The sequence below is a fragment of the Nymphaea colorata genome, chromosome 12, assembly GCF_008831285.2.
Source record: "Nymphaea colorata isolate Beijing-Zhang1983 chromosome 12, ASM883128v2, whole genome shotgun sequence".
NCBI lineage: Eukaryota > Viridiplantae > Streptophyta > Magnoliopsida > Nymphaeales > Nymphaeaceae > Nymphaea > Nymphaea colorata.
In genome coordinates this window covers 20414883-20440544 of record NC_045149.1, presented here as the reverse complement: position 1 = coordinate 20440544, position 25662 = coordinate 20414883, and the positions used below count along the sequence as shown (strand labels likewise).

Here is a 25662-nt window from a genome sequence, read left to right as displayed (position 1 = left end):
CTGGGTTTAGGCACAAACTTGTGTCAGCGTCTTTTTCGCTTGATGGTATTGAGGAGTGTTGATCTTGAGATTATGTGTGCCATTGTAGATGCCAAATGAACCGGTTCTTGTCCCTACTCTTTTCCCTCTCTTTTCTCCAGAACAACTCAAATTAACCTCAGAAAGAAGTTCTAGATATGCTGTCATTTTTCTTGTTAAGATACTAGCAACGAATCCTTAGAACTATAAAAGCATACACTTGCTCACATTGCAAGTGCTTATTTAAGAACATATTGGCATTCACAAAACATATATTCTTGATGAAATGCAGTAAGTATTCCCATCCTTTCAGCATATTTATGAGATTTGAGTTATTTGGTCGATGGAATCGATGAATGCACTAAATATCATTGATTGCTTGACCCATTATCATGGACCTGCAGGGATTTGAATTCGATGGGACCGCAACCTTAAGAAACATCGCAGGCAACAACCATGTAAAGGTCTCTTCTAACATCATTTGAAGATGAAAAATTTTCTTCAAGGACAACGATTTTGCATAACCCAGCCAATTCATAAGCAGATGTAAGTGAATCAACTCAGGTTTCATGTCAACTACCAAGTTGGACAAATTAGAATAACAATCCAACTGGACCCACACCAGCTCATGTGTAAGTTCTTGGTCTCCGAGGGGGTTGGCGTAAATCCGAACGGGGTTTGGTAGGCGGTCACTTCCTGTTTTGAATCTCTCGAAGCATCAAGTTTCTTGTACTGTAAAAGAAAGGCAATTGATGCACAAGTTGAAGCAGATTGGCTTGCTTCCCCATGTCGGCGGTCAGTTCCTGTTTTGAATCTCTGGAAACATCAAGTTCTTTATACTGTAAAAGAGAGGCAATTGACGCACAAGTTGAAGCAAATTGGCTTGCTTCCCCATGTCGGCGGTCAGTTCCTATTTTGAATCTCTCGAAGCATCAAGTTCCTTATACTGTAAAAGAGAGGCAATTGACGCACAAGTTGAAACAGATTGGCTTGCTTCCCCATGTCAGACCACCAGGAAGTGTGCCGTGCTTTTGGTAATATTGTGGATTCAAACAAGAAGTGAATTTGACCAACTTTGCAAGTCCTAAACCCACATCATCTGGAAGAACTCCCCATAATTTTGAAATTTATATCATATTTAATAGGGATGCAACAAATAAGATTTGAATAAGATGTACTCCTTACAATATTTAATTTATCACATATTCACATATTTAGATATAACCTTCTAATATGTGAAAAGAATATCCTATATCATATTTAGCTTCAATTCTTAAATTTACAATCCAAAATCCAATCAAATCAGACTTTCAAAGTGACATTCAAATATGAGTCTGACTTCTAAATACACAACCAAATTTCAACTGCACCATGATATGTTAAGATCTGAATTTCAAATTTTAAAGGTGTTTTATATAGGATATTTATTTAAAACCGACTCTCAATCCCAATTCAAACTGTAATTAGCCAAAACTAAATATAAATCCTAGAAGATGTCATTTCTTAACTATGAATCTCATCCAATCTCTTAATAGGGTGCTAATTTTTCTTTTTATATCCTACTTTTTTTTTTGAAATAAATTGGTCGAATATCTAATTTGAATATGATCCTAGCTTAGTAGCAATCAAGAAGTCCTCTTGCATCATTTTTATACACTCATAGCTAAAAAGATCTAGGAAGACATCTGCATTCCCTTCATTCTTACTTGACGCTCCTTTGTGGAACTTTTGTTATTTATAAGCCAATGTAAGACGCTTACCTATGAATGTCAATGGATTGAATTCAAATCAGATGTATATCCATAACCACTTCTTTAGATATCCACATATTGAGATTCAAATTCACATTCGAATTTGGATGAAGAAAATCTTATACAATATCTGAATCCGGAATCTGAATTCATTTCCAAATCCATTCCGAATTCAACTTTTATATTAACATCTGAAACCTATTCAACTTTTAAATTGAACCTAAACTATATTATAGAACTTGAAAATTTGATATTTATTTAAAACAATATCTGATCTGGATATGAAGCCAGTTAATATTTACTTAAATTCGAATATGTTCAGATGTGGTTTCTTATATCTAAATCCAATCCGAGTTCTTAATAGGATATCAAAATTTTTCGTATCCAAGTTTTTCATATGGTTCAATTGGATATGGAATCTAATTTGGATTTATTGACATCCCTAGCTTTCCCACTGCCAAATTCACTTGCTGTTCCACATTGTCTCATGGAATTTGATTGCATCCTCTTTTTTCTCCAATGGCAGAAACAAAAATGGATGTGAACCTCAGTACTCGATCCCACCAGCAGTGGAGGTAGAAAATTTTAGCTAAAGGGCACCAGTTATAAAATTTTAATTTTTTAAGTGGCATTAATATGTAAATAAAAAAAGTTGCCGTAAAGTATGAATATGAAAAAAAGTACTTTTGTTAGGTTTATGTGGGTAATAGGGCACACCTGCCTCAGCCCCTGCATCCTACTAAAGTTAATCAGCAGAGAGTTTAATTTGTGTTTAGAGTGGAGACATGGAAAGAGAAAGAAGGACTAAATAAGAATAACTTTCTCAACTTTTGATTTCGTTTGAAGTGTATGGAAAATGGTTTGCCAGGAAAGAATTTCTCTGCTCAAGAAGCAGCGATGTCTGAGGGAACTAGGGGTGCACAATGAGTCGAGCTACTCGAGCTCGCTCGTAAGCGAGTTCGAGCTGCTTCATTAGTTAGACGAGTCGAGTTCGAGTTCATGAGTCGACTCGTTTAACTAATCGAGTCGAGTTCGAGTTCACTCAAGTGGACTCGTTAAAGCTCGACTCAGCTCGATTAAAATGCCAGTTTTAAAAAAACCGGTTCATAAGCTTCTCACTTCTTCTCGGGCGGGAAAAAAGTTTAGGGTTTCCTTTTTTTCGTTCTCCCTCTTTCTGACTCCGACTCTCCCCCTCGGTCTCTCTGACTTCTCCTTCTCTTCTCAGCCTCTCCCCTTCAACCTTCTGGCCCTTCTCCCTTCAACTTTCAGCCCAAGGTTCCTGCTTGTGCAAGTTCTCTCTCTCTCATGCTTTCATTCTGCATTCTCTCTCTCGTTTTCATAGCGATTTCTATTTTTGGTTCCTCCTGACCGAGCTCAAGCTCGACTCGGCTCGTGTTCAGCCCTAGAGGGAACCCTGCATCACCATCAATGTTCCATTGTCACCCCTGCAAACATGGGGAAGAAAATCCTGGGCAAACCCCATCTTTCTTTATGGTTTTAAACATGTTTTCATTATTCAAACCCAATCATAAAGATGTTTCATTTCAGAACTACAAATTTTTTTTTGATACAGCCGTCAAAGAGGCAAAAGTAGAGTCGCCTGTGCTCTGATCAATGTCATTAAGTTTGATATGAATGAGTTTTAACTCGAGAACAAGAAGCAATGGCAAGAGTAGGCCACTGGACACAGTTGTTCATAATGTATCTCCCAACATGCTGAAATAATAAGAGAAAATGCTCGTCACGGGAATTAATCCCAAATGGTTGTCCATAAAATGAAATTTCCCAGGGTTAAATCCTCCTGGGCGGGTCATTGGAAAGGCTGCTTGCTTTCAAACTACGTCAACGTTACTTGTGTCTCCTAGTCGTTGGAAAAAACACAGTCTATTTCTGAGATATATCAGCCATAAAAGATAATTAAAAACATATTTTTATTTGTTAATATTATTTTATCATAAGAGACCTATTTAGCCAACATAATATACTTTTAATTTGACGCAGGTAGAAATTTTTAAAAATATTGTTATGTACAAATGTTGAAAATAATATTCGACCAAAAATTTTTTGGCCCTGCTCCTAATGGTCGGTGGTCAAAAGAAATGCAATCAGACAATGATAAGTTGCGGGATCAAATTTGTTCGGAAGTGAAATTAAAGTAATCTAATCAAACACCTCAGAATGGCTTTTATATTTCTTGGCTTTCATGCTTTAGTCATCGTGGCTTTTATGCCCAAGCAATTTGTGGAAAAATATTTCTACTTATGAAGCATTATACATAACAAGGCAGAAATTTTTTTCTTTTCAGTTTGCCACGAGATTTTGCTAGCGTGCGATTTACGTTATTCATTTAATAAAAAAACAAGCTCCCAACATACGAATATAAACGTATCAAATTGTTAAATTAATTTCACGATTAGAAAAGGACAAAACTTGACCCATAAATTCATGTTTTTACTAAAAAATAATCTAAAGTTTGAAACAGAAATAAATTTATTTACCACATCATGAGGCAAATCTATTTTCAGCCAGGCGATAAAATTAACATCTATATATGCTCTGGCATGACAAAAGGAACCTGATAAGGAGATTGAGTTGAGTGCACACACTGTGTACGCAACAATCATGCACCAAAAAGAAAATGAAGTATTTTTTTAATTTTTTTAAAAAATAATTGGCATTGTAGACTTTTTATTCACAATTCCTTCTTACCCATTTCACAAGTTTTTTTTTTAAATATTTTAATGGGACCATTTTTATCATTATGCACGGAAAAAGTTGTGCACTTAAGCAGGTGATAGCAACCTTTCGGGGCCTCGCCGACGACGGAACACACAACCCACATGCCTGCACGTTGTCCATTTCATATATATATATATATATATATATATATATATATATATATATAATCCAAGTGATAAATTTGTTTTCTTGATTGCTTCAAAAATATCTTGAAAAAAGTGATCGGTCACAAGTATATGAGGGGACCATGCATAGATGATATCATCCATGTGGGCACACAATAGCTTTGCCTATCTTTCAAGGATTAATAATGTCTCGCATGGTTATATATATATATATATATATATATATATGTCAACCTTTGATCATGCATCTCTCTCTCTCTCTCTCTCTCTCTCTCTCTCTCTATATATATATATATATATATATATATATAGCTAATCCCCCCTAGGACTGCCTCTCAAGGTGGGGAGGATCATCGTGGCAAGTGTACGTGGATAAGGTGAGAGGGAGTCTTGTATCTTTGAAAGGAAAATATCTCCACCTGGCAGGCTTTCTAGCTCTCATGAAGCACGTGATTCCAACGCATTTTATGTCTTTAGTGCCGATGCCTGTTAAGGTGATCAAATCCGTAAACTCGTCATTGACAAAAGAAATGACATTCGATTGGATTTGGCTTCTGGTATACAAATTTTAGCTACGAATTCTGATCTTACACTTGAAAATTGGCTAAATTGGGATCACAATGCAGTTTCGGATTGTAAAATCAGATTTCGGATTCTAAAATATTTGGATTTGTATATGCGAATATCGAAAAAAAACAGGTGGTATATCCAATTCGAGTCCGATCAGTTGAGATTTCTATGTAGAAATATCATCTGCCACTGGATCTTAGTAGCGCCCAATCAGCCTCTGCAGTTCTCAAAAGATCGCATCTATTGAATCCATGGTTGCAAGGTTTATCTCAATTCATAGATATACTGGTTTGTACTCCTTTTTCATATCAACAGATGGCCTAGACTGAATGTTTTATTGGGCAACGATCCACCTCACTGGTTCATTTCTCGTTGCTACTGCCCAAGTGAAAGTTTCCTTACGATGATTAAGAATCCTACAAATTTAAGGAGCTGTGAATGTTTTATATATAACATTTTAAATTATGTCATTGTCATTGCCATTTGTCTTGTATGAAGATATTTTTTGAGTCCATTCCACTTTTTAGGATCAGCTTCAATATCATGCTCTCTCGGGATATTCATGTTAGCATGAATAATTAATTAGAAACCGTTTCCTTTTGTTGCCGACCAATTTTATGTTTGGGCCCGAACACTCAAGCCCAGTTTTCACTTAGTGGCAAATTTTATAAAATGAATGTTCAATCTCTTTTTCTCCTTTTTCTGTCCAAGAGAGATCCATTTCTGACTTCTCGGTGAATAATAAATAGATACAAATTATTTGGCTTGGATCCCCTGGGTGGTTCGTTAATCCGATCAGTTCATCGATGGTGAACAAGTATGATGGATGATCATGCACGTATTTCATGTTTATCTCACAAAAGGTGGTTTCTAATGGCTCTCTTTGAAAGGTCTATACGTATGCCATTTTTCAACGCATTTCTTTAAATAAAGATTTTGTTTTTTTGCGGATCATAAATCTTTCTCAGAACATGGAATGTGAATCAAACCCATGTTTGAATTGAAACTGAGATATTAATGCATGTTCTTCTTTTCTGAATCAAATAGATTCATATGAAAGATGTTGTTTCGTCACCACTTTGTGGAAAATCGTTAGGTATGAATATGTTATATACATGTGACTCGATTGGTAGCTTTTACCTAAAAATGAAAGATCATCATCCTCAAGAGCTTTGTAACACGACTTGCACCTCTTTTTGGTGAGAGTTGTTAAACATGGGCTGTTTCTTAATGATGTTTGAAACATGGTGTGCTAATAACACACTGTTTTTCTTGTCAAATATCTCAAAAAACCTCGCCGTAAGCTCATGATGGTTCATCTCCACTCGGGGCCCTGAAGCAGATCTGGACGAGAGACCTCCGGATAAGGAGGGGGCTTCGGCCTCGTCGGAATATCTCAACCACATAATCACCAATAATGTTGGATATGATTTCTGCATCCGACCCATCCACGCGTCCAGTTCAAAGTTTACAAAATGGGACATGGATCTTACTTTTTTGCATGAAACACAAAACATCAATCACCATCATACTCCATGAAAGCAAAGCAACGAATTCAATTCAGTAGTGGCGGTATCCTATCTTTCCATGTAAACATTATCAGCTAGATAATCTTTTCTCCAAAATTATTCCTAAACCGCACGATGAACTTATATGAATGCATATCATGACTCGTGAACATATATGCATGCATGCCAAGGCATATCTCCATCCACACTATAAAATCCCACCACTTGGCATCTTCAACATCCCCAAGCAAAGGAAAAACCATTGAAACATGGTTTCTCTGCGGATATCCACCGTCTTTTGTTTCTTCTTCATCTTTGCCTCACTTACTAGCGCCAATGGTGCTACAACAGTACACGGAAAGCTTTTCCAAGCTACCACAAACTTTATTATGACTTCTTGTCAAGCGACCCATTACCCAGAGATTTGTTACAACTCATTGCAGAGCTATGCTAGCCTGGTTCGGCGCAGACCCAGGCAGCTGGCCCTTATCGCGCTCTCAGTGAGCCTAGACCGAGCCCGGTCCATGTCGGCGGCCTTGTCCAGAATGAAGGCGGCTAACAGGGGATCGATGAGCCGCAGGGAGGTCGGTGCCATGAAAGACTGCCTTGAGACCTTGGGCGACTCCGTATACTTGCTGAAGCAGTCGGTTAAGGAGATGGAGGGAATGGGCAATACCGGCAACTGGGGACTGCAGATCAATGACCTGCAGACTTGGGTGAGTGCTGCGCTCACTGATGAGGACACATGCATGGAAGGATTCTCCGGCGACGGGGCCGTCGATGTCGCGGAGATTAAGTCGGAGGTCCGGTCTAGCATCCTGAGAGTGGCGCAATTGACAAGTAACGCACTGGATTTCATCAACCAGTTGTCTCAAGTTGGGAAGAAAGTCCTACCATGAGCAGAATGCATGTGTTACCACCATGAACATTAATCTCTCTCCCTCTCTGCCTCAAGGCGTAGGGCGATGCTGGTTTTGTGCGCTATGTTCTCTCTTTCTCATATGTGTGTCTGTGTGTGCACGCGTCCGCTTGCAGACTTGCCCTACTAATTGGTAGCTGTGAGTGTCTGCGCGTCTGTATGTTTGTGTAATGCACGCACGCATCATGTACTGTTACATGTTTGTGCATCAAAGTATCTGGGTGGTGTTCTAAAAATCAGAAATCGATTGAATTAGCTCAGTGGTTCAGCTTAAGTGGATGTGAATTGTTAATATTGTGTTTATTTTTAAGAATATACATTAGTAATTACAAATAATAAAACTTTGAAATGTTTAAAAAATGATAAAAATGCTCCTGTACCAAGCAGAAGCATTTATAACGCTGCCGTGTGTGTGTTCTCGTGCTGTGTTTGTAAAAGAGATGTGCGTGTGTGTATATATATATATATATATAAACGCACATCTATATATGAAGTTATGAACGCACATCTATTTCAATCATCCAGCCATCTCCGTCCGATTACAGCCATCCGATACAATACATCGGACGGACGTGACTAAACACGATGCATCAGGGCATCTGCTGTCCAAAACTTAACCGAGAGAAACAACTAAACTATAGCTCTGGCTGGTTCCTGTTCCTCTTGTAAATATTTCATCGACGTGTTCACCATGTCAGCACGAGAAGCTTCCATAATGAGATGATGATTCTCCACATATTACAGTAAATGCGATGCACACTGATCTTAATCCAATTAAGAGGAGGGCGGTCGACTTGGCCCATCAACCACCACTTGTCAACATTACGATTGCCACAGACTCCTAAGCAGTGCAGAGCCTGAGATTTTAGGCACTAATGTACCAATAGAAACAAAGAATTTCTTTGGGGCTGGTGTCGGCAACTGCCTACACCAGGCCTACACCAGCCTATGACTCAAAACTTTAACACCAGAACTTCTCTAACTGTGAATGCTTACCTCCTCTGCATCTCTTGATCTTGATCAATAATTTGATCAAAATGGTTGTGATTTCTTGTCTTCCGCAAATTCCATATGAACAATTGGAAGGACGCGAATTAAACATTCATTAAGACACGTTGTTCCGTCTTGTTGCCTTTAGTTTGTCTAGTAACCCCAAATTTTTTTGCGGACTTGAGCCGATAGGACAGGTGAGGAGCATTCGCTTCCTGTAGTGACCGACCAAAGTTCACATCTCAAAGCAAACTGCTAACCTGTGCCATCTACTTACCATGCATTCACAGATATAGGATGCAAACAGCTCTTTGAGGAAGGTGAGAGTCGCACCAGCCGGGTTATAAAACTCCCACCTTGGCCTCTTGATGCATATAAGATCCCAAATAGAACATCTGTTCAGGAAAATTCTTTACTAGTGGTCCATTTCACTTTATCACTTTTAGATAGGTCTCTCTTTATTCTCTTTAACAAACAATCCTAATGTTTGGAGAGAGGGGATCAAGCAGACAGTGTTTGATTACAGCAGTTATCTTGACAGAACCCACACATAAAACATTTTGCAGTGCTGAAGGAAGGAGCTGAATGGGGATGTCACCTTCTTCCCATGGCTCTGTACAGAGAGAAGCGCCATAAGCATCCCCTGAGTCTAACTGAATCCCTTCAAGCAAAGTAGTTGCTCAAACATGTCCCCAACTGACTTAAAGGTTGTCTACTTTCTGCAGAGTCATGCCAAAGAAAGTTTTCTTGTCGTCTTCCCAATTATTGCAGGGGAATAATGAAGGTGGACATACAGTGAGTTCAAGATGAAGTACAAACAGAAATTATCAATACAATTCTACCTCAAAAGTGCAGGAGTTTCCCATTTCATCTTTAATTTGGTTGTAAAATCTGTCTAGCAAGCCAAGCCTGCACAATGGCAGTGGGAAACCCTCCTTAGAGATATTAGTCTTTGTTTCAAGCTTATGCTCAAGGCGCTGATCACTCCTTAAGAAGTAAAAAATTTTTCATGTTTGCTTCTTCCTTTTAATAAAGATTTTTGCCGAGGAGAAATTAATCGGCTGAAAATCTTCTTTGTATTCTCCCCATCATCGCTGTAGTAAGGATTTTGCGTATAAATCGGCACAAACTTTTTGTAACCCCTTTTGCTTGAGGATCAAAACAATAAGGTGTTCACATATTTCTTTCAACTGTTTGCTTTCACTAAAGAAATTTATGATCGTTCCCCACAATCTCACAATAAAATATGAAGAAATTTTCCTTCATCAACTCTAAGCCACTTCTACCATCTATTTACATTGCACCAAATTTTTTCAATTTCCTCATCTAATACTACTAGGAAAAACATTTCATTTTCTTCTAGGTTTGGCCTTCTCAATCTACTCCCTTAAAAAATTTTCTCACCACTTGAGGACTCGAACCACAATCACAGAAAAACGCGTATTTGTTCCCAAAATATGTATTAAAAACACAAAGAATGAGCCAGCCGGAAAAGGCAAAAAAACGATACCGTTTTTTTTGAAGCGCCAAAACAAAAAATAGTGAAAAAGCACATTCTTTCGCACTTTGTACCCTTTTTTTTCATTTTAGGCATTTTTTAAGTTTTTTAATATTGGACTACTTGTTTTCTATCTTTCTAATATTTTTATTTGTTGCTTTTCTACTTATTTCTTAATGTTGTTGTCTTATTAGTTTCTCATCTATATTATTTTCCCTAATTTTTATCATTTTTGAAACTTTTTAAAATTTATCATATTTTTTCCTTTTTTTCAGTTAGCTCCATGTATTATATCTAAGGAAAATCTCCAAGTTTTAAAACCGAAAAGTGATATTTGTGATTATGCACTTAATATAGACTATAATTGCATGCCCACAATGAGGTTGTCTTGCGACAACCTTTTCTATCTAAGGAGATTATGGTCTTCCACATATTGTTATGACTTTAAATTAAAGGGAATATTTTTTCTAACAACCCCTCATTCCTTGGTTTTTTACCTTCTATTAGGTTCCTCCATTTGAAGAAGAAATTCCAGTTCTTCTCTTAGTTTCCTTTCTCGCTGTGACCCAGCACACCATCCGCAGGTTAACAGTGCTTGCATTGAGACCCTAAAGATGAGCACAATAAATCGCCATAGTGACCACGAGATTTGAACCTTAGACTCCTTTAAAGTACACCACCTTGCCGCCAAATGTGCCCCAACCCCTCAGAGTAGTCATTATTCCAAAAAACAAGGCATTTGTAGTCTCTTGAAATATTTTTTGCTACTTTAAGTATAGGAGTGTCCCTTATCTTCATTTGGCAAGGTTCTTCTATAACTTTTGTGCAGCAAGGAAAGTTATCTCGAAATTTGATAAGAAAAAATCGAAGTTGGCTGTTGGGCATTTGATAGAGCTGGTGTTACCAGAAGGATGCGACAAAGAGTTCTTCAAGAAGTACAGTTCCCACCTGAATCACAAAGCCAGTATTAACAAGAGCTGTATCAATTCAAGAACACCATGTTCTCGTTCCAGAAAAGTTGATGGTATGGTTGAAGTTGTATTTAGATCCAACAATCAAAAGTTGTACATTTTTTGGAACAAGAACGTGATGTACTCTTGTAACACTTGTTCTATGAGTGCGTGTTTCAAGAACACATTGTTCTTCTTAAAAAAAAAAATACTTTCTTAAGTTCCAATCTCAAAAAACTGTGTTCTTATTAGAATGTCGGCAAGGAAGTTTTCCAAGGGGTCTTCACTTGTGTACACTTCCACTAAAGACTTTCCAACCATATTAGGCCATCATAAAACTTAAGCCTAAAGGGGGCTGGTGAACCGGGGACATGACCTTGGCGGTTTAAGGCTGGGCATAAGGCCGGTCTAGCCTACTCCAATTCAAAGTCAGGCTGCGGCTAGCTTGGGGCCTGGGCCTGATCCTAGGGCGAAGCAATGATTTTTTTCAAGGGCGAGTCAAACAGTTCGACGAATTTATTCAGGTAGGGCCAAACTAAACTCGAATAAAAAAAAAAATACATTATAAACTAAAAAATTTTAATTTTTTTAATGTATTTTTTTTTCAATTACTTGGGTGGGGTCATGGCCTAGGTGGCCCCCCTAGCCTGACCATCGAGGTCAGGCTTGGAGCTTGACCTGATTTTAATAAAAAAATATTTAAACTATGTAAATTTAATATAAAAACACATATTTATAGTAAAAAATATTAAATATAATAAAAATAAGCCGACCCAAAGCCCATTTTACAATGGGGCCTGACTCAACCTTGGTCAAATACCTAAAAACCGGTTTGGTACCCAGTCCGGGCGATGACCCATGCTGGATTTTCGTCCTTTCAAAAACAAGCTAATTGTACACCAGAAGTGGATTTTTTTTTTTTTTTTTACTGCCACTTTTACTGCACACAACAGTTTAAGGCTTAGGGTAAAAAGGAAGAAACAAAAAAGATCATTGTAAAATCCACGGAAAGGATTCTGCCACTTATAACGTCACAATTGCTTAACAGCTGCACTTTTCTGGCCAGCCAATGTACCACTATAATTGTCCTTCAATATGGCATCATCTGACCTATTTTGTCTAATGTCCATCATGCATATATGCGCGCCATCTAACTTTTCCTGATATGTAGATAAAACTAATCCTACACAAACTACTGGGAATTAATCGATCAATTTAATGCGGAGAGCTAGGAAAACGAATAAAAAAGGAAGATGGCCGTCCTTAGCAGCGTGATTAATCACCCTTGGTTGGATTCAGGTCTGTATTGGATGCCAGCAGGCCTTCATAAAAAGTCGAGTGATTCAAGCTCGACTTGAGTAAGCTCGGCTAGACTCATTTTTTCACTGCGATAGATCCCCAGTTTCCTACACGCTTGGAAACTATGGGGGATAGAAGGAAGGCCGGCTTCAACTCTTTTGTTTGATAATAAGATGAAATATTCCTCTTACTCACCTAACACCATTATACTTGAAAACTTATTATTAATAAAAATATCTCCATGTTTTATTTGTTTATTTCCCTTGATAAATTGTTTAACATGTAAAACTCTGTAGTTTCTTAAGCAGCAAAAAAAAAAGAAAAGAAAAAAAACTACTTACCTGTCTATCTCTTTTTCTATAAAGAAAGAAATCTCTCTCTCTCTCTCTCTCTCCACTAACTAAAATCCACAAGTTGGCATAGTTGAGCACATGACTTCTGTCCCCATTAACGTACAAAGAGGACATTTTGGTCCACTTCAAAATTAATTTTAAACCTGACCCCAATTTGGCTCCTCTCCTTTCTAGATCTCTCAACCCAACTACCAAGTAGTTAAAAGAATTTAAATAAATAAAACAAAATAAAATAATTAACCTACCCTACCCCAATCTCATCACCACCCAACCTTTGCTTAGAAAACTATTATTTAGACATTAACAGATGTCCTCCAACATATAGTGATTCGATTTGGGACTTGTGTAAACTTATAGTTATACCCATCAACTAGAGTGTTGTGTTTTCTAATATCTAGCAATCTAAGTGCAATACAAATATTTGATTTTCATGCATGCATATCCAAGTTCAAAAGTAGATCATGAATCTCGAAGAATTACATCCAATGCAAATCTCATTCATTTAAGAATTGTTTGGTAGCAAGGAAATTATGCGAGTATCCAATGGAAGCAGATTCATAAAACACTAAAACTCATTTAACATAAACCTTCATCAAACACTCACAGAGTATTTATGCTGCCAAACTACCACTATTCTTGGCTAGGATGTAGGTGGTGCCGATCAAGTCGCTAGCATCAATCAATGACATTAATGAAACCAGATCCGGCCGCGAGTGGTCGCAATTGGTCAACCCAAACAAGGCAAAAAGTTGAAGTTAATATCATGAGGAGTTGGGATTTATTATTATATTGATTCCAAACAAAAATGTCGCACCATCTACACGGGCCACCGTCAAAAAGCAGAAACATGATTCCCGCAAATTCAGCTTCTCATCTGTTGCTTCCAATTGAAGTATCCCGTGCTCTTTGCTTCTGCTCTCTAAAACTTTGTTATGTTACAATGAGTAGGAGTGGAGCCAGGGGGACAAATTATAGTTTGAAAATTTTAACAAAGACCAAAGTATAATTTTTTGAAATTTTTAAATCAGGTTAAATAATTTTTAAAAAAAATTGCATGTAATTTTTTTTTAATTTTGAGCGGAGCCAAAGCCCCAGTTGGCCTCCCCTTGGTTCTAACCCTAACAATGAAAAAGACCAGTGACTTGTACTCCGAAGCAAGCATGTCACTTTTGAAACTTTTAGATACTGTTTGGGAAGAGTAAAAGTATGTTATTGTTTCATGTATTTACCACTAAAGTGTCTAATAAGACCAACCGATGTTTGGGTTAGATACATAGGACAATACCATAATATTACCGTTCCTAAAAAGCCCATTAATAATGTTTGATTACATCATATTTTAGAATTGTGGATTTGATATGGCATGCAGCCTATGTGACAAAAAAAATACAAACTAACGTCTTTATGTTTCGTCAAATTAAGGATCTTAGTCATATTTGATTTAAGATCAAAGAAGGAAGAACATGATCTTCAAATATAAGGATCTCAAATCATGTGGTTCTTAGATCAAAGCAAAGATAACCAAAGATATTTCTGATAGAAAATACTATGATGCTATTTTTGTAATAGTAGAAAAGAGACCGAGCAAGTAAGTCATGTCTGATTAGTGAAACCTCTCATTCTCAAGTAAGCTCATGAATAAAGTAAATTTTTAGTTAACTTGATTCCTTTTTCACTTTCATCAAGGCTTTCAATACAACTAGACTTTTTTTTTAGCTTATAATTTTTGTTACACATCAAATTAACGCCATTCTTTGCCGTTGATTTCAAGTTTTTTTTTTTACGTTGTATAAAAAGGTACATGAACATTCTCTCTGTGATTAATATTGTAAAAAAATCATATACAGCCAAGATATTCAGCTAAGTGACATTCTCTTGCAAGGCTTGAATATACGTGTGGATTACAATGTTGCACGGTTTTTAGCTTATTGAATTATATTATGCATCTTATTTTCTAATAAATGTTGTCAAGTCTCGAGGAGCATTGAAAGGAATATCTCAATATATAAGGCTTGGTCACGTGATGGAATCCCCTTTAACGATTGGGAGCCATTCACGCGAGACATAGTTACATGCCCTGCTCTTGGTGAAAAAAAAGGGGCATGATTTGAAATTAAATGTAAAAAAAAAAAAAAATCTTTTTAAGTATTTTTTCCTTTTTTAAATGAGGCCATTTTTACTGTATTGATGCACAAAATTTCATGCACCAGCAGAACTTACATAACCAGTTTCGCATTCACGCAGCAGTTTATCTACCTGGCCTTGGAGACTCGAATACAGTTCAAGCCACCAGCATAAATATCGGAGATATTTTGACGTATTTCAAGCAGCTTAAATTTCGCATCGCGATATTATATATGCTCATGTGAATTTGTATTTTCTTTTCATATAGTTGTAATTAGTTACTCTTACACATAGTCTTTCCAAAAAAATTAATTCTATAAAAACTTTGAGAAAATGAACTGCTCGAAAGTAGAAATGGGGTTGGATGGAGCTAGTTTGTCCGTTCGACACTTTTGTCACTTGGTGCCAGCCTACCTTGTCCAATGCAGGGGAGGCTATATGTGTGTGTATGTGTATGTGTGTTTGTGTGTGTTGGAGGGTTAGTCTTGTTCCACCTAACGGGAGCCTCATCAAGATACTAAGCCGTTCGAAAGGGCGAGTTTGGCAATAGTAACAAATTGTTTATGTCTTCGAAAGGGCGAGTTTGGTAATAGTAACAAATTGTTTTTGTCTTATGAACGGGATCCAAAACTTATTATGGTAGTGTATTTCATGAATATACTTCAATTTTTAGAATGGGTACATGAAAAAAAGCCCCAATTTATTGGGGGAAACCATCCCTAAATAGAGACACTTAGTTGGTTGCCTCCTTATGTAAAACCCAAGGCTATTTAAAGTCATAGCATGTATGAACAAGATCAAGAAGCTGATATTTAACTTGCTTCAGCAATTGTTCGTGCACTACCAGCGCTCCATCTAAATTCTAAAGTAAAGTAGCTCTAGACCCTAAAAGATCGGAGAAAAGAGGGGGCGCCTCGTTCATAGAATGAACTCAAAACTAACTAGCAACTTTACCTGACCAATTAGCATGACATTCAGGTGAGATGCTTTTATCATAGGTACTTGGGCCGCTCTTTGCCAGTTATATTTATGGGTGTTTTGATAGATCTTATTCATTTTCTGCACCAAAATCTTTGGAGTTTCAAATTCAAAATCCAAGTTCAAACTTCAAGACATGTAATGAATTATTGGTCTCCAGGTGTTCGACTCAGATTCGAATTTAGAAATCCTGCCCAACTTAAGTTCAAATGGGAAGTCAAACCTGTTTGAAATGTTCTTCTCCAAACAGTCAAACATGCTCTTGTTGGAGGGCCCCCTTTCATTTTTTATGTTTTAATTTATAACATATATATCACGTTATTATAATGATTTTCAGTTAATTCTCATTAAAAACTTTAGTATAAAAATATTAACAGAGATGTAATTTTCTTGTCAATGTCTGTATTTTATTTTGGAAAAGAAGAAGAAAAAGTGAATGGAGCCCATGTCACGAGCCGTCCTATTCATTCATATTAACTTTAATCGTGAAGAAGCGGCAAGGGTAAAAGACTGCCGACTGGGGAGGCATCGGCCCTCAGGTCTTCTCACAATCATTTCTTGTAATATAATCACTCTGGAAGCTAAGTAACTCCAGTTAATCCAAAACCACTATAAAAACCCTTCCTTCGGATCCGCTTCCACAGAAGAGAAATCAGAAACAGAGAGCTACAGAGAGAGAGAGAGAGAGAGTTTCTTTCTACCAATTTCTGAGCAACCTGTCTGCCATGGCTATGGCTTCTCTGATACCATCCAAGCACTTCCTCACCCTCATCACTCTGGCCTCCCTTCTTTGCGTCGCTGCCGCCACGGCAAGACCACACCGCTCCATCTCTACCAGAAGCTTCATTGTGAGGTCCTGCCGGAAAACCCACTACCCAAATGTGTGCCTCAGCTCGTTGGAGAAGTACGCCGGCCAGATCCAGTGCAGCTCCACGGAGTTGGCCCGGGCGGCGCTCTTGGAGAGCCTGGCCAAGGCCCGGTCGACGTCGGACAAGGTGTCGAGGCTCAGGATGATGACCAAGGCCGGCTCCTTGAGCCACCGGCAGATCAGCGCCATCAAGGACTGTGTGGAGAATGTGGCGGAGTCCATAGACATGCTGAAGCAATCGCTTGGGGAGGTGGAGCACCTGAAGAGGAAGAGCTGGGGGCTGGAGATGAACGACCTGGAGACGTGGGTGAGCGCCGCCCTGACCGACGAGGACACCTGCACCGAGGGATTCGCCGGCAGGGCCATGAACGGCTTGGTAAAGCAGGACATCAGGGCATGTATCAGAAGCGTTGCTCAGTTGACCAGCAATGCCCTGGATTTGATCAACAAGTTGTCTCACGCTAGGGGGAGAGTTTCTCCATGAGCTCTTCCTTAATAGGTACTCGTTTCATGTATATGTATACATATGCCAGTGAGCTACTGGTTTGCTCCCCACTTTCTTGTTCCTCTTTTGTCTTGTTGATATGCTTCTAGTGTGATGTATGACAACCAAGTTTTCCATGAAAGCTCTTCTCTTTTCTCCCTTGACTAAGTAAAATGTCATCTCCATATTTGAGCTTTTGCTTGGTGAGTTTCGTCACTGGTTACTGGTTTGAGTAGTATGGATGTTCACTCTCATACCATTATGATGCTAGCTGACTTACATTGGAGCTCTTAGGATGCTAGCCGACATACATTGGAGCTCTGTGTCAGATACAGATATAGTTTTGGACCTTGGAGGTAAAAGAAAAAAAAAGTGAAAGAAGAAGAAAGGGGAGAAGGGGGCTTCGACTATAGCTCGAGTAGTAAGATATTGTTTTTGCTCACTCAAATCTAGGTGAGTACTGACCACCAAATCTTGCAACAACAAAGACAACACCAATAAAAGTTTGGGTAAATCGAGACTTAATGAAGGTCTTAAACATGCTCCAGCAACCACATTCTCCTTTCACCACCAAATCACTGCTTTTGGTGGTTTTGTCCGGCCATAAACTTTGATACTTTTACTTAATTTTGCGTTAAACTAATTGAGGTCTGATATTTTTCATCAATTAATTGGTGAAGTTCAACTTTTATATACTATTTGGTTGTGTTTGTCTCCATGGATCTAAGATCTGCATTTAAGATTGAACCCCTTTCCCTCAATATGATCTTAAGTATATGGTTTTTAACATGTAACATGAATTTAAAATTCACAAAAGTGAGATCTACCAAAACACGTCTTTTAATGCTAGATTCGATGCTTTACCTCTATGTCCCTTGCCAAAGGGGTATAAGGAAACCAAAACAAAGCTCCCACCCATCAATAATCATATGTGTCGGCGACAACTCGGCACATTTCATGGCCACCGATAGAGAAATTCACGGGATCATTCAATGACAGTAAGTTGGAAAAAGGAAAGATGGAATCATGGAAGAGGCCAACACTGGAGAGGGCCCCTTGTAGCACTTAATCCCACTCACTCCTCCCATTGAAATCCTATAGATTCTAAATCTTCTTTAGAAAACATAATTTAAGTGGGAGAAGAACCGAGAATTATTATACCTATTTAGTAAGAAAAGAAACCCCACCATGCAGAAAGAGATTCTTAGTCGCTCATGACGGCACAAAAGTTCAAAGACTAGCTCACTCATGCATTTTGTAGCTAGTAAACTGCCATCAGCAAATGGAAGGTCGAAAGTTTTTGCTTAAAACTTTTCATATTGGCCAAATATATTTCTCTAAGATTGTTAGATGAGCCAAATTAAAACTTTTGAAAATTTCCACTTTTCAAAATCTCAAGGGGTCCATATATATAAGGAAGGTTGTATAATGAGTCGAGTCAACTCGAACTCGCTTGGTTAAGCCTGGCTTGCAACTCGTTTGCAAATGAGTCGAGTTTGAGCTTAAATGAAAACTTGAGCTTATAAATGAGTCGGAGCTACATGAACTCGACTCGATTAAACTCAAGTAAGCTTGTTTAATCGAGTTGAGCTGACACGAGCTCGATTCCCAACACTGCCCTGTATTATGCAGAGGGCAGCTGCTTGTGAGAGTCCGGTTGCCTATATTTCATGAGTCATCACTCTCACCTTCTCGCGTCTACCCACCAGCTAGCTCTAGGCCAAAAGGAAGGTTCACGGTTCACCTAGCCTAGAGATCTTATATTTCTCGAGATTTTTCGCCTGTTCTTATCCCTTTCTTTCTCTTGAGCTGCAGCTTTTTCCAAACAGTTGGTACCCCACTTCATAATGCATGTATTTATAGATTTCATATTATAGATCTTCAAAAGTACTTGCATTGATGAAACTATATAAAAATAGAACAGGCCGTCCCCACTCTAGTCTTGGTCTGCACGTGATAACTGGCCTTGGGTCCTATCCTGTCACGCCATCGATCACAGTTCAAAATTGGCTCCCTCTCCCTCACAGTAAGTTCTCAATCAATGTTCGTCATTTAGCCTATCGATCAATTCATTTGATAGAGATCTGACGGCATAAACAAACAAATGAACTGTTCATGCCAAAACCAATAGAATCTATTGTGCTCTTCGTTAAAAAGTTAGCGAAGCAAGAACACACCGATGTCTATCACAAATTTTGGAAGAGGGTCCAGTGGATGCTCAAAAAGATTCAAAAGTGCAACATAATATCTTCTAGGATAGCGATCGAGGAAATCCATGGAGGAACCTTTTCCTAATCCTTTAGAATTGGGACCATGAACATGTTTATAGATTTATAAGAATCCAAACGATGGTTTTGTTCATCATAAACCAGATATGGATCTGCTTAGGTTTCTATACATATTTGATCCAATCTTATTAGGTGTCTTGGACCTATTTATACAAATAGCCTATAATGTACTATAGTCGATCAACATGTATAGGCTCAGTAAATAGATTTCTAATAACAAGATCTTGGTCTGAAGATATCAAAACCTTATCTGAAGAACCATCTTTCTTTTTGCCTCTATTTTGTTTTTCCTTGGGCAAGCTGGAGAATGCTGATCAATTCACAAGGTGCCACCTTATGAATGTGAAACACCACCAAGTGACGACATTGTTAATGTGAAATACCAATCTCATTTTGTACTTTTTTAAGCAAAGTTTTAGCTACCTTGTGAATATGTATCATCAGCTAGACCATGAAGCTCCTTGAGTAAATATGTAACAAGATGCAACGATGTTTGTTTGAGTTTAACCTTCATCATTGTCTCTAAGGGGGTGTTTGATGAGGCAGAAATTATGGAATTCTTGAATTAAAATTCTTGTTTTTGATGAAATGAGAATTGCATTATCAAACAAAGAATTTTGATATGAAATTATAAGTTCAGTCTTGAGTTTTTTAAAATTCTGGATTGTGATTCTGTATGAACTTACGATTTCTGAATTTTAGAATTTTTTTTCACCTCTCTTTAAGACATATGTTATATGATGGTTTTCATTCATGTTTCATCAAACACATCATTTTCAAACCTGGAACCAAAATTTTAGACTATCAAACACAAAGGAAAACAATATCCAATTTGAAGTGAAATTTTGTTTTTAAAGTTTTAATTCTACAATCTAATGTCACCCTTAGCTTCATCCTCCTCTAGCTAACGAACGAGACTGGACCGCTCTCGGTTTGTTTGATGTGGGCGGCGACCCATCCAGGATGTTGGAGAAGAGGGCTTCTCCTGCATACATCGCTGCACTTTTGACGGCTGCGTTGGATAGTAGAAAGATTTTGATGTTATCTATGTGATGATGCTACCATTGTTCAGTAGGATTTTCTTGTGGGCCTGTGGCCATCAGAATGCAGAAAGGAACATCGAAGATATGCATCCACTCTCGCAGTTAAGGGCATTGGGCGTCTCGTTCGCAAGCGCACCGGTGGGCGATCTTTCCTTAGATGAAGTGTCCATTTTTGCGACGATCTTGTCACGTGATTTGGTTTGCGCCCCTCAAATTTGCGATGATGCGTTAATTGAAGAGCGTTACTGGGTTGATTGATTTGTGACCATGTGTTACTATCGTCATTGACTATTGATTTTGGCAGTGGAATTGTTGCGACGATGTTTAGGGCCACAAGGTTCCTTGGCCGTTGTGTCATACAACAGCCGTGGTATGTATAGATATGTTTCTTTTGTCGCGTGATTCACAGGGTTTTTGTTACAAATGTATCCCGATTTGGTTGTTGCTATTGTGTTCTGCATTTAGCAACTTTCTCAGTTTAGTTTGTTACAAACGTATCCCGATTTAGTTGTTGCTACTGTGTTCTGCATTTAGCAACTTTCTCAGTTTAGTCCTAGGTGCTGGGATTCAGCATTATGGCTTTTTGGTGTTCTGATGTTATTTTATGACTTGATATTCTTGATTGATGGCAAAATTTCTTACCTCCAGCCAAAATGGGATCACAAATTTTGGTTCCGTTCAGAGGTTCAGAGCATTCCCATAGATATCTCAACTTGATGGGTGTAGCTTGTATTAGTGCCTGCTGATGTTGGTGTGATCTCATGTATTAGAACCTATACAGTCAAAGGCAGCAGCTGCAGCCTACGCATTGAGTGGCACATTAAACATGTTATACAAATAATTAGAAATTCAAAACATTATCTGGTTACCTGGTTATTGACATGTTAATGCTCATATGTTTTTCCATCTATAACAATTGTTGTTGCATTGACCATTTCAAGTGAATACACCTTATTATTAGTTGTTTATTTTCAGGTTTTCAACATTGTTTAGCATGCATGATGCTGTTTTAATGCCCCTTATTTGGATTGTTAAGGAAGATATCCGATCAACTACAAAAACTGGTCGTTTAGGCTTGATCAGTTACAAGGAACACCTTGATCATGCAGTTGTTGACAGATAACCTTACTCTCTTGACTTCTATTCTACCTGAAGATGAAGGTATCTTCTATGGATCTTGAACTTTTTGAGCTGCGAAATGGATTTTGAATGATCATATCATCTGTAGATCTGCAAACCATAGGGCGACTAGTTTGCTTCTTTTTTTCTTTTTCTTTTTTGTTTTCTTAGCTTTTATCAACATTCATGGTTTTCTTTTGGGTGATCCTTTTTTGGCTCTGTTGGATGCAGATTGTTTGATGGATTGTTTGGCATTGCTGCAGAAAATCAAGAGCAATAAAGTAAAAGGTTGGCCTCCAGACATGGGAGGCTGGATTCATTCGTGGTAGAGTTGTTTCTGCTTGATCAAATTTTCCTTTCTCGGTTGAGCTGCCCATTGACGAGGGGTCAAAGAGCAGGCTGAAGTTTAAAGGAGAGGGTTCAATTGGTTGGCTAACTGTTTTCAAGGTGGGCTGCCATTGGAATCTAGACATCACATGCCCATTTTTCTGATTTCAATATCTAACATCTACCGTGTGTTTTTTGCTCTCCACAGCTTCCATCCTTTATGCTGATTCACTGGAAAATGAAGGGTCTGAGGAGAAGAAGGGATTCTATGTAGTGATCTCTCTCTTCTGCATCACTTTTGTTCTGTCCAGCCATGTCCCCTGCTCTGTTTCAGCACTGGTGCTCGTTGCTCTCGTTGAGACTTGTTCTCTGCCCTCCTTGTGTTTTTACAGCCATGTCCCCTGCTTTGTTTCAGCAGTGGTGCTTGTTGCTCTCCTTCAAACTTTTATGTGTGTGTGTGTGTGTGTTACGACACAAAATGTACAGATGCATCAGATTGCCTATTTCTCCTTGTCCACTAATTCTTTTTTTAGTTTGCCAAGTTTGATAAAGCAGAGCACATTTTGTTTTATTTTAGCAAGTCAGAAATCTTACTTAGATCAATCTAAAACTGAAGTTTTTTGAGGAACACTAGTCTTTATTCTTTGCCAAGATCGATCTTTGAGTTTATGCAAAGTCACATACTAATATTTTCAGCTATTCTATTGGTTTTTTCATTTCCTAACTGAAGCTTCTAACCTTGCAATTATGCAGATATCCTTTTTATGACTGTAGCCTTTGGCCCATGGTTTACAATCAATGAATAGGAATTGATGGATCAAGACAGTTCAACCAATGCTTCTTAGCTTACTGGAGGAGGAAGTCTATCCTTTGCCAACTGTAATTGCTCTTGATTTTTTTTTTTTTTTTTTAATCTGAACTTTGCTAAAATCAGCAAAATGTTAAAAAGTTTTTCTTTTGTTGCTCACAGTTCATTTAATATTTGTATGTAATTTTGAAATACGTAAACAATATCTCTTATAATACAAATACTTAATTTTGTGAGGACTCTCTCTCTCTCTCTCTCTCTCTCTCTCTCTATAACCATGACAAAAGATCAATAACCACAAACAAGGGCTATTAGCCTATTACCACAGTCATCTTAATTAATAGCTACAACAAAAACCACGGCTGAAGGTAATTTTAGCCACGGTTTTTGGGTCTTGAGCATGACTGATGACCCTTTTCGTTGTAGTTACAAATCCAATCTTGCATCCGAATTGGATTGCACCAAAGAACGGAGATTCAGTTTTCTGGAAATACCCCATTACATGTTCAAATTGTAGTTATATTAAATTCAAGCCCAATAAGGTCTTCAAATTGTATCTAAAAAAAATCTTATGTTTGAATGAAGAAAATTCGTTTTCGCAAGATGGCCATTGGTAATAACCTATCTTATGTTTAAGATATATAATATATGAACTAATGTTTGCATCTTATGTTTGAGATAATAATGCAATTTTAACAAAATTAATCTCCATGAATCACTGGATCTATCTTAAACGCCAAAGTCTTTATATATACCATCGTCTCCTAGATTAACTACCGCTAATACAAGAGTGAAACTACTGCTGAACAGAGAAGGAGACAAGCAGAAAAACCAGGAGGAGGAAAATTCATTAGGCCTTGGTACAATCAGTGGGAGCGAAGGAGAGCACCCCCTTCCCAAGATCATACTCCACGTACACGTTCTGCTGCGCCACGTTCCCAAACACGTTCACTCCGTCCGTGGGCACAATCGCCAGGCACATCACTCCCTCCCCTGCTCTCACGAACGCGTTCCACGCCGGCACCGTCCAGTCGGCGCCCTCGAAGTTGAACGTGATCGCCGGAAAATTTCTAAGGTCGCTGGGATCCGCTCTGTAGCAGAGTTCATAACCGGCCGGAGGAGGTGCGAATTCGAAATTTACAGCGCTAGACACTTGCTTCTCCACCGCCGCATACACGGCTTTCGTCAGCATCGTCAGAGTGCTGCCCGAGTCTATCACCATCAGACCAATCCCGTTCCCACTTCTCTTCATCGGTACAATGCTCGGAGAAGATTTAGATTCTATGTCGAGCCTTTTGCCCCCGACGCTGATGTCAACGAGGTGCAGCACGTAATAGGTTCCCTGCTCGCCTTGTCTGGACAGGGGCGTCTGTTTCAATGCTCCGGAGCCGGGGAACACGGCGGCCGCGCCGAACTTGAGCTTCCCGGTGGCGCTCCCCGCAGTCGGCGGAACGAGACAGTAAGCGAATTTGTTGCCGACGGAGTTGCCCAACTGAGAGATGAGCGAGAGAGACCCGCCGCCAAGGCCTACGATGCCGGCGACCTGATGCAAGGCCAGATTACCGCGTTCGTCGTGGACGCATCCGAAGGCGACGTTCGAAAATTTAACGCCAGCGTCAAACCAGATGGTCTCCGACGCGAGGTCCCCGCCCGCGGAGGAGCCGTCGCCGTAGGTGTGACGGAAGCCGCACACGCTGTTGGCATTGCAGTGCTTCTCTCGAGCAGGGAGGTCACTGCAGGCAGTGGAGGCGCAGCCCTGGTTCATGTAGGTGGAGGAGGCGAGGGGGTTGAACATGGAGAGGATCCGGCCGGTGCAGGAATCGCAGGGGCGGCACTGCGTCCAGGTGAGGTCGCTGCCGGTGTCGAGAATTGCCCAGTATGAGTGGGACGGAGTGCCAAGAGAGAAGGTCACCAGGTAGTCGCCGTTTCCCGGCCTGACGGGGCTCTGAGCAACGCCATTGGTAGAAGAAGAAGGCGTTGCTGTTAATCCGGAGGCGAAGTAGCCTGAGCGCGATATGGAGCGAAGAGCAGCCTGCTCGGCTTGCTGAGCGGAAGTGGAAGAAGGATCATAGAGAGGAGAGCGAGGAGAGTCCCGGTGAATGAGTTCTAGAGAGAAACCATTGGGACCAGTGCTGAGAACAGTTCTAGCAGAGTTGGTAGGAGAAAAATGCAGAAAGAAAAGAACAAGAAAAAAGTTGAAAAGGATCGTGTAGGCGTTCATGGCGCTAGAATTTTCACAGTGATGAGTAAGAACTTTGTGGTTGTGCAGATGACGATTCACAAAAAAAATATGGTGGTATTTATGGCTGCAGATTATTATAATTAACAGAATTTGAAGGGATGAAAAATTACTCAAGTGATTAATTGGCACTAATCACAAAGAAGACGTTTTGAAGATCAGGTTTATGATTAGAAATAAATTAATCGTTAATCATTGAATTCCAGAATCTAACTTTTTCTTTCGTCGATCATTTACGGTTTTTGAATTGATTTACCACACGATTTATTCAATCATTTATTGGACAATTGTGTGAATATAAAAAGAAAATATGACAAGTAAAAATAATACAAACTAAAAATAATGAAAATTTAAAAAAAAAGATATAAAACTAACGAAGAATCAACATACATAAGATACATCTATAAAAGAAAAGTAAGCAGCCAAAAAAGGTTAGAACAATTGAGTATATACAAAAAATGCAATAAAAAAAGTGTAAGTAAATATATATATAAAAATAAAAAAAGTAGAAAATTCAAGGAAATGATCCGAGAGTACTCTGCCCAATGAATATAGGACAACGTCTTATGTATTATTGGAAGACGATAACATGTATAAAAGGTCAGTAAAGAGTTGTAGACAATTAAAAATTAGAAGAATCGATTAAAAAGTGAAATACAGTAGC

The 25662-nt window shown here is 38.7% G+C and overlaps 3 protein-coding genes and 1 long non-coding RNA gene across 5 annotated transcripts; 3 read left to right on the top strand and 1 right to left on the bottom strand.

Moving 5' to 3' along the window:
- Positions 1–6935: 6935 nt before the first annotated feature.
- Positions 6936–7922, top strand: LOC116265968 (pectinesterase inhibitor 7-like). Its single transcript, XM_031646989.2, has one exon. The coding sequence runs from the start codon at positions 6981–6983 to the stop codon at positions 7608–7610; it is 630 nt and encodes a 209-aa protein (XP_031502849.1). The 5' UTR covers positions 6936–6980; the 3' UTR covers positions 7611–7922.
- An 8531-nt stretch (positions 7923–16453) lies between these two features.
- Positions 16454–17330, top strand: LOC116265307 (21 kDa protein-like). The gene has a single exon (XM_031645860.2). The coding sequence runs from the start codon at positions 16548–16550 to the stop codon at positions 17172–17174; it is 627 nt and encodes a 208-aa protein (XP_031501720.1). The 5' UTR covers positions 16454–16547; the 3' UTR covers positions 17175–17330.
- A 2870-nt stretch (positions 17331–20200) lies between these two features.
- LOC116266158 (uncharacterized) lies at positions 20201–22454 on the top strand. 2 transcript variants are annotated; one of them, XR_004175280.2, is made up of 4 exons: positions 20201–20875; positions 21481–21666; positions 21888–22071; positions 22160–22454. It is a non-coding gene; the product is annotated as an uncharacterized LOC116266158 (long non-coding RNA). The 2 variants fall into 2 exon arrangements; XR_007575035.1 differs by having other exon boundaries at positions 21856–22071.
- A 1030-nt stretch (positions 22455–23484) lies between these two features.
- On the bottom strand, positions 23485–25010 carry LOC116266067 (aspartic proteinase CDR1-like). The gene has a single exon (XM_031647145.2). It carries the CDS (start codon positions 24978–24980, stop codon positions 23610–23612), a length of 1371 nt encoding a protein of 456 aa, XP_031503005.1. The 5' UTR covers positions 24981–25010; the 3' UTR covers positions 23485–23609.
- Between the last annotated feature and the right edge of the window lie 652 nt (positions 25011–25662).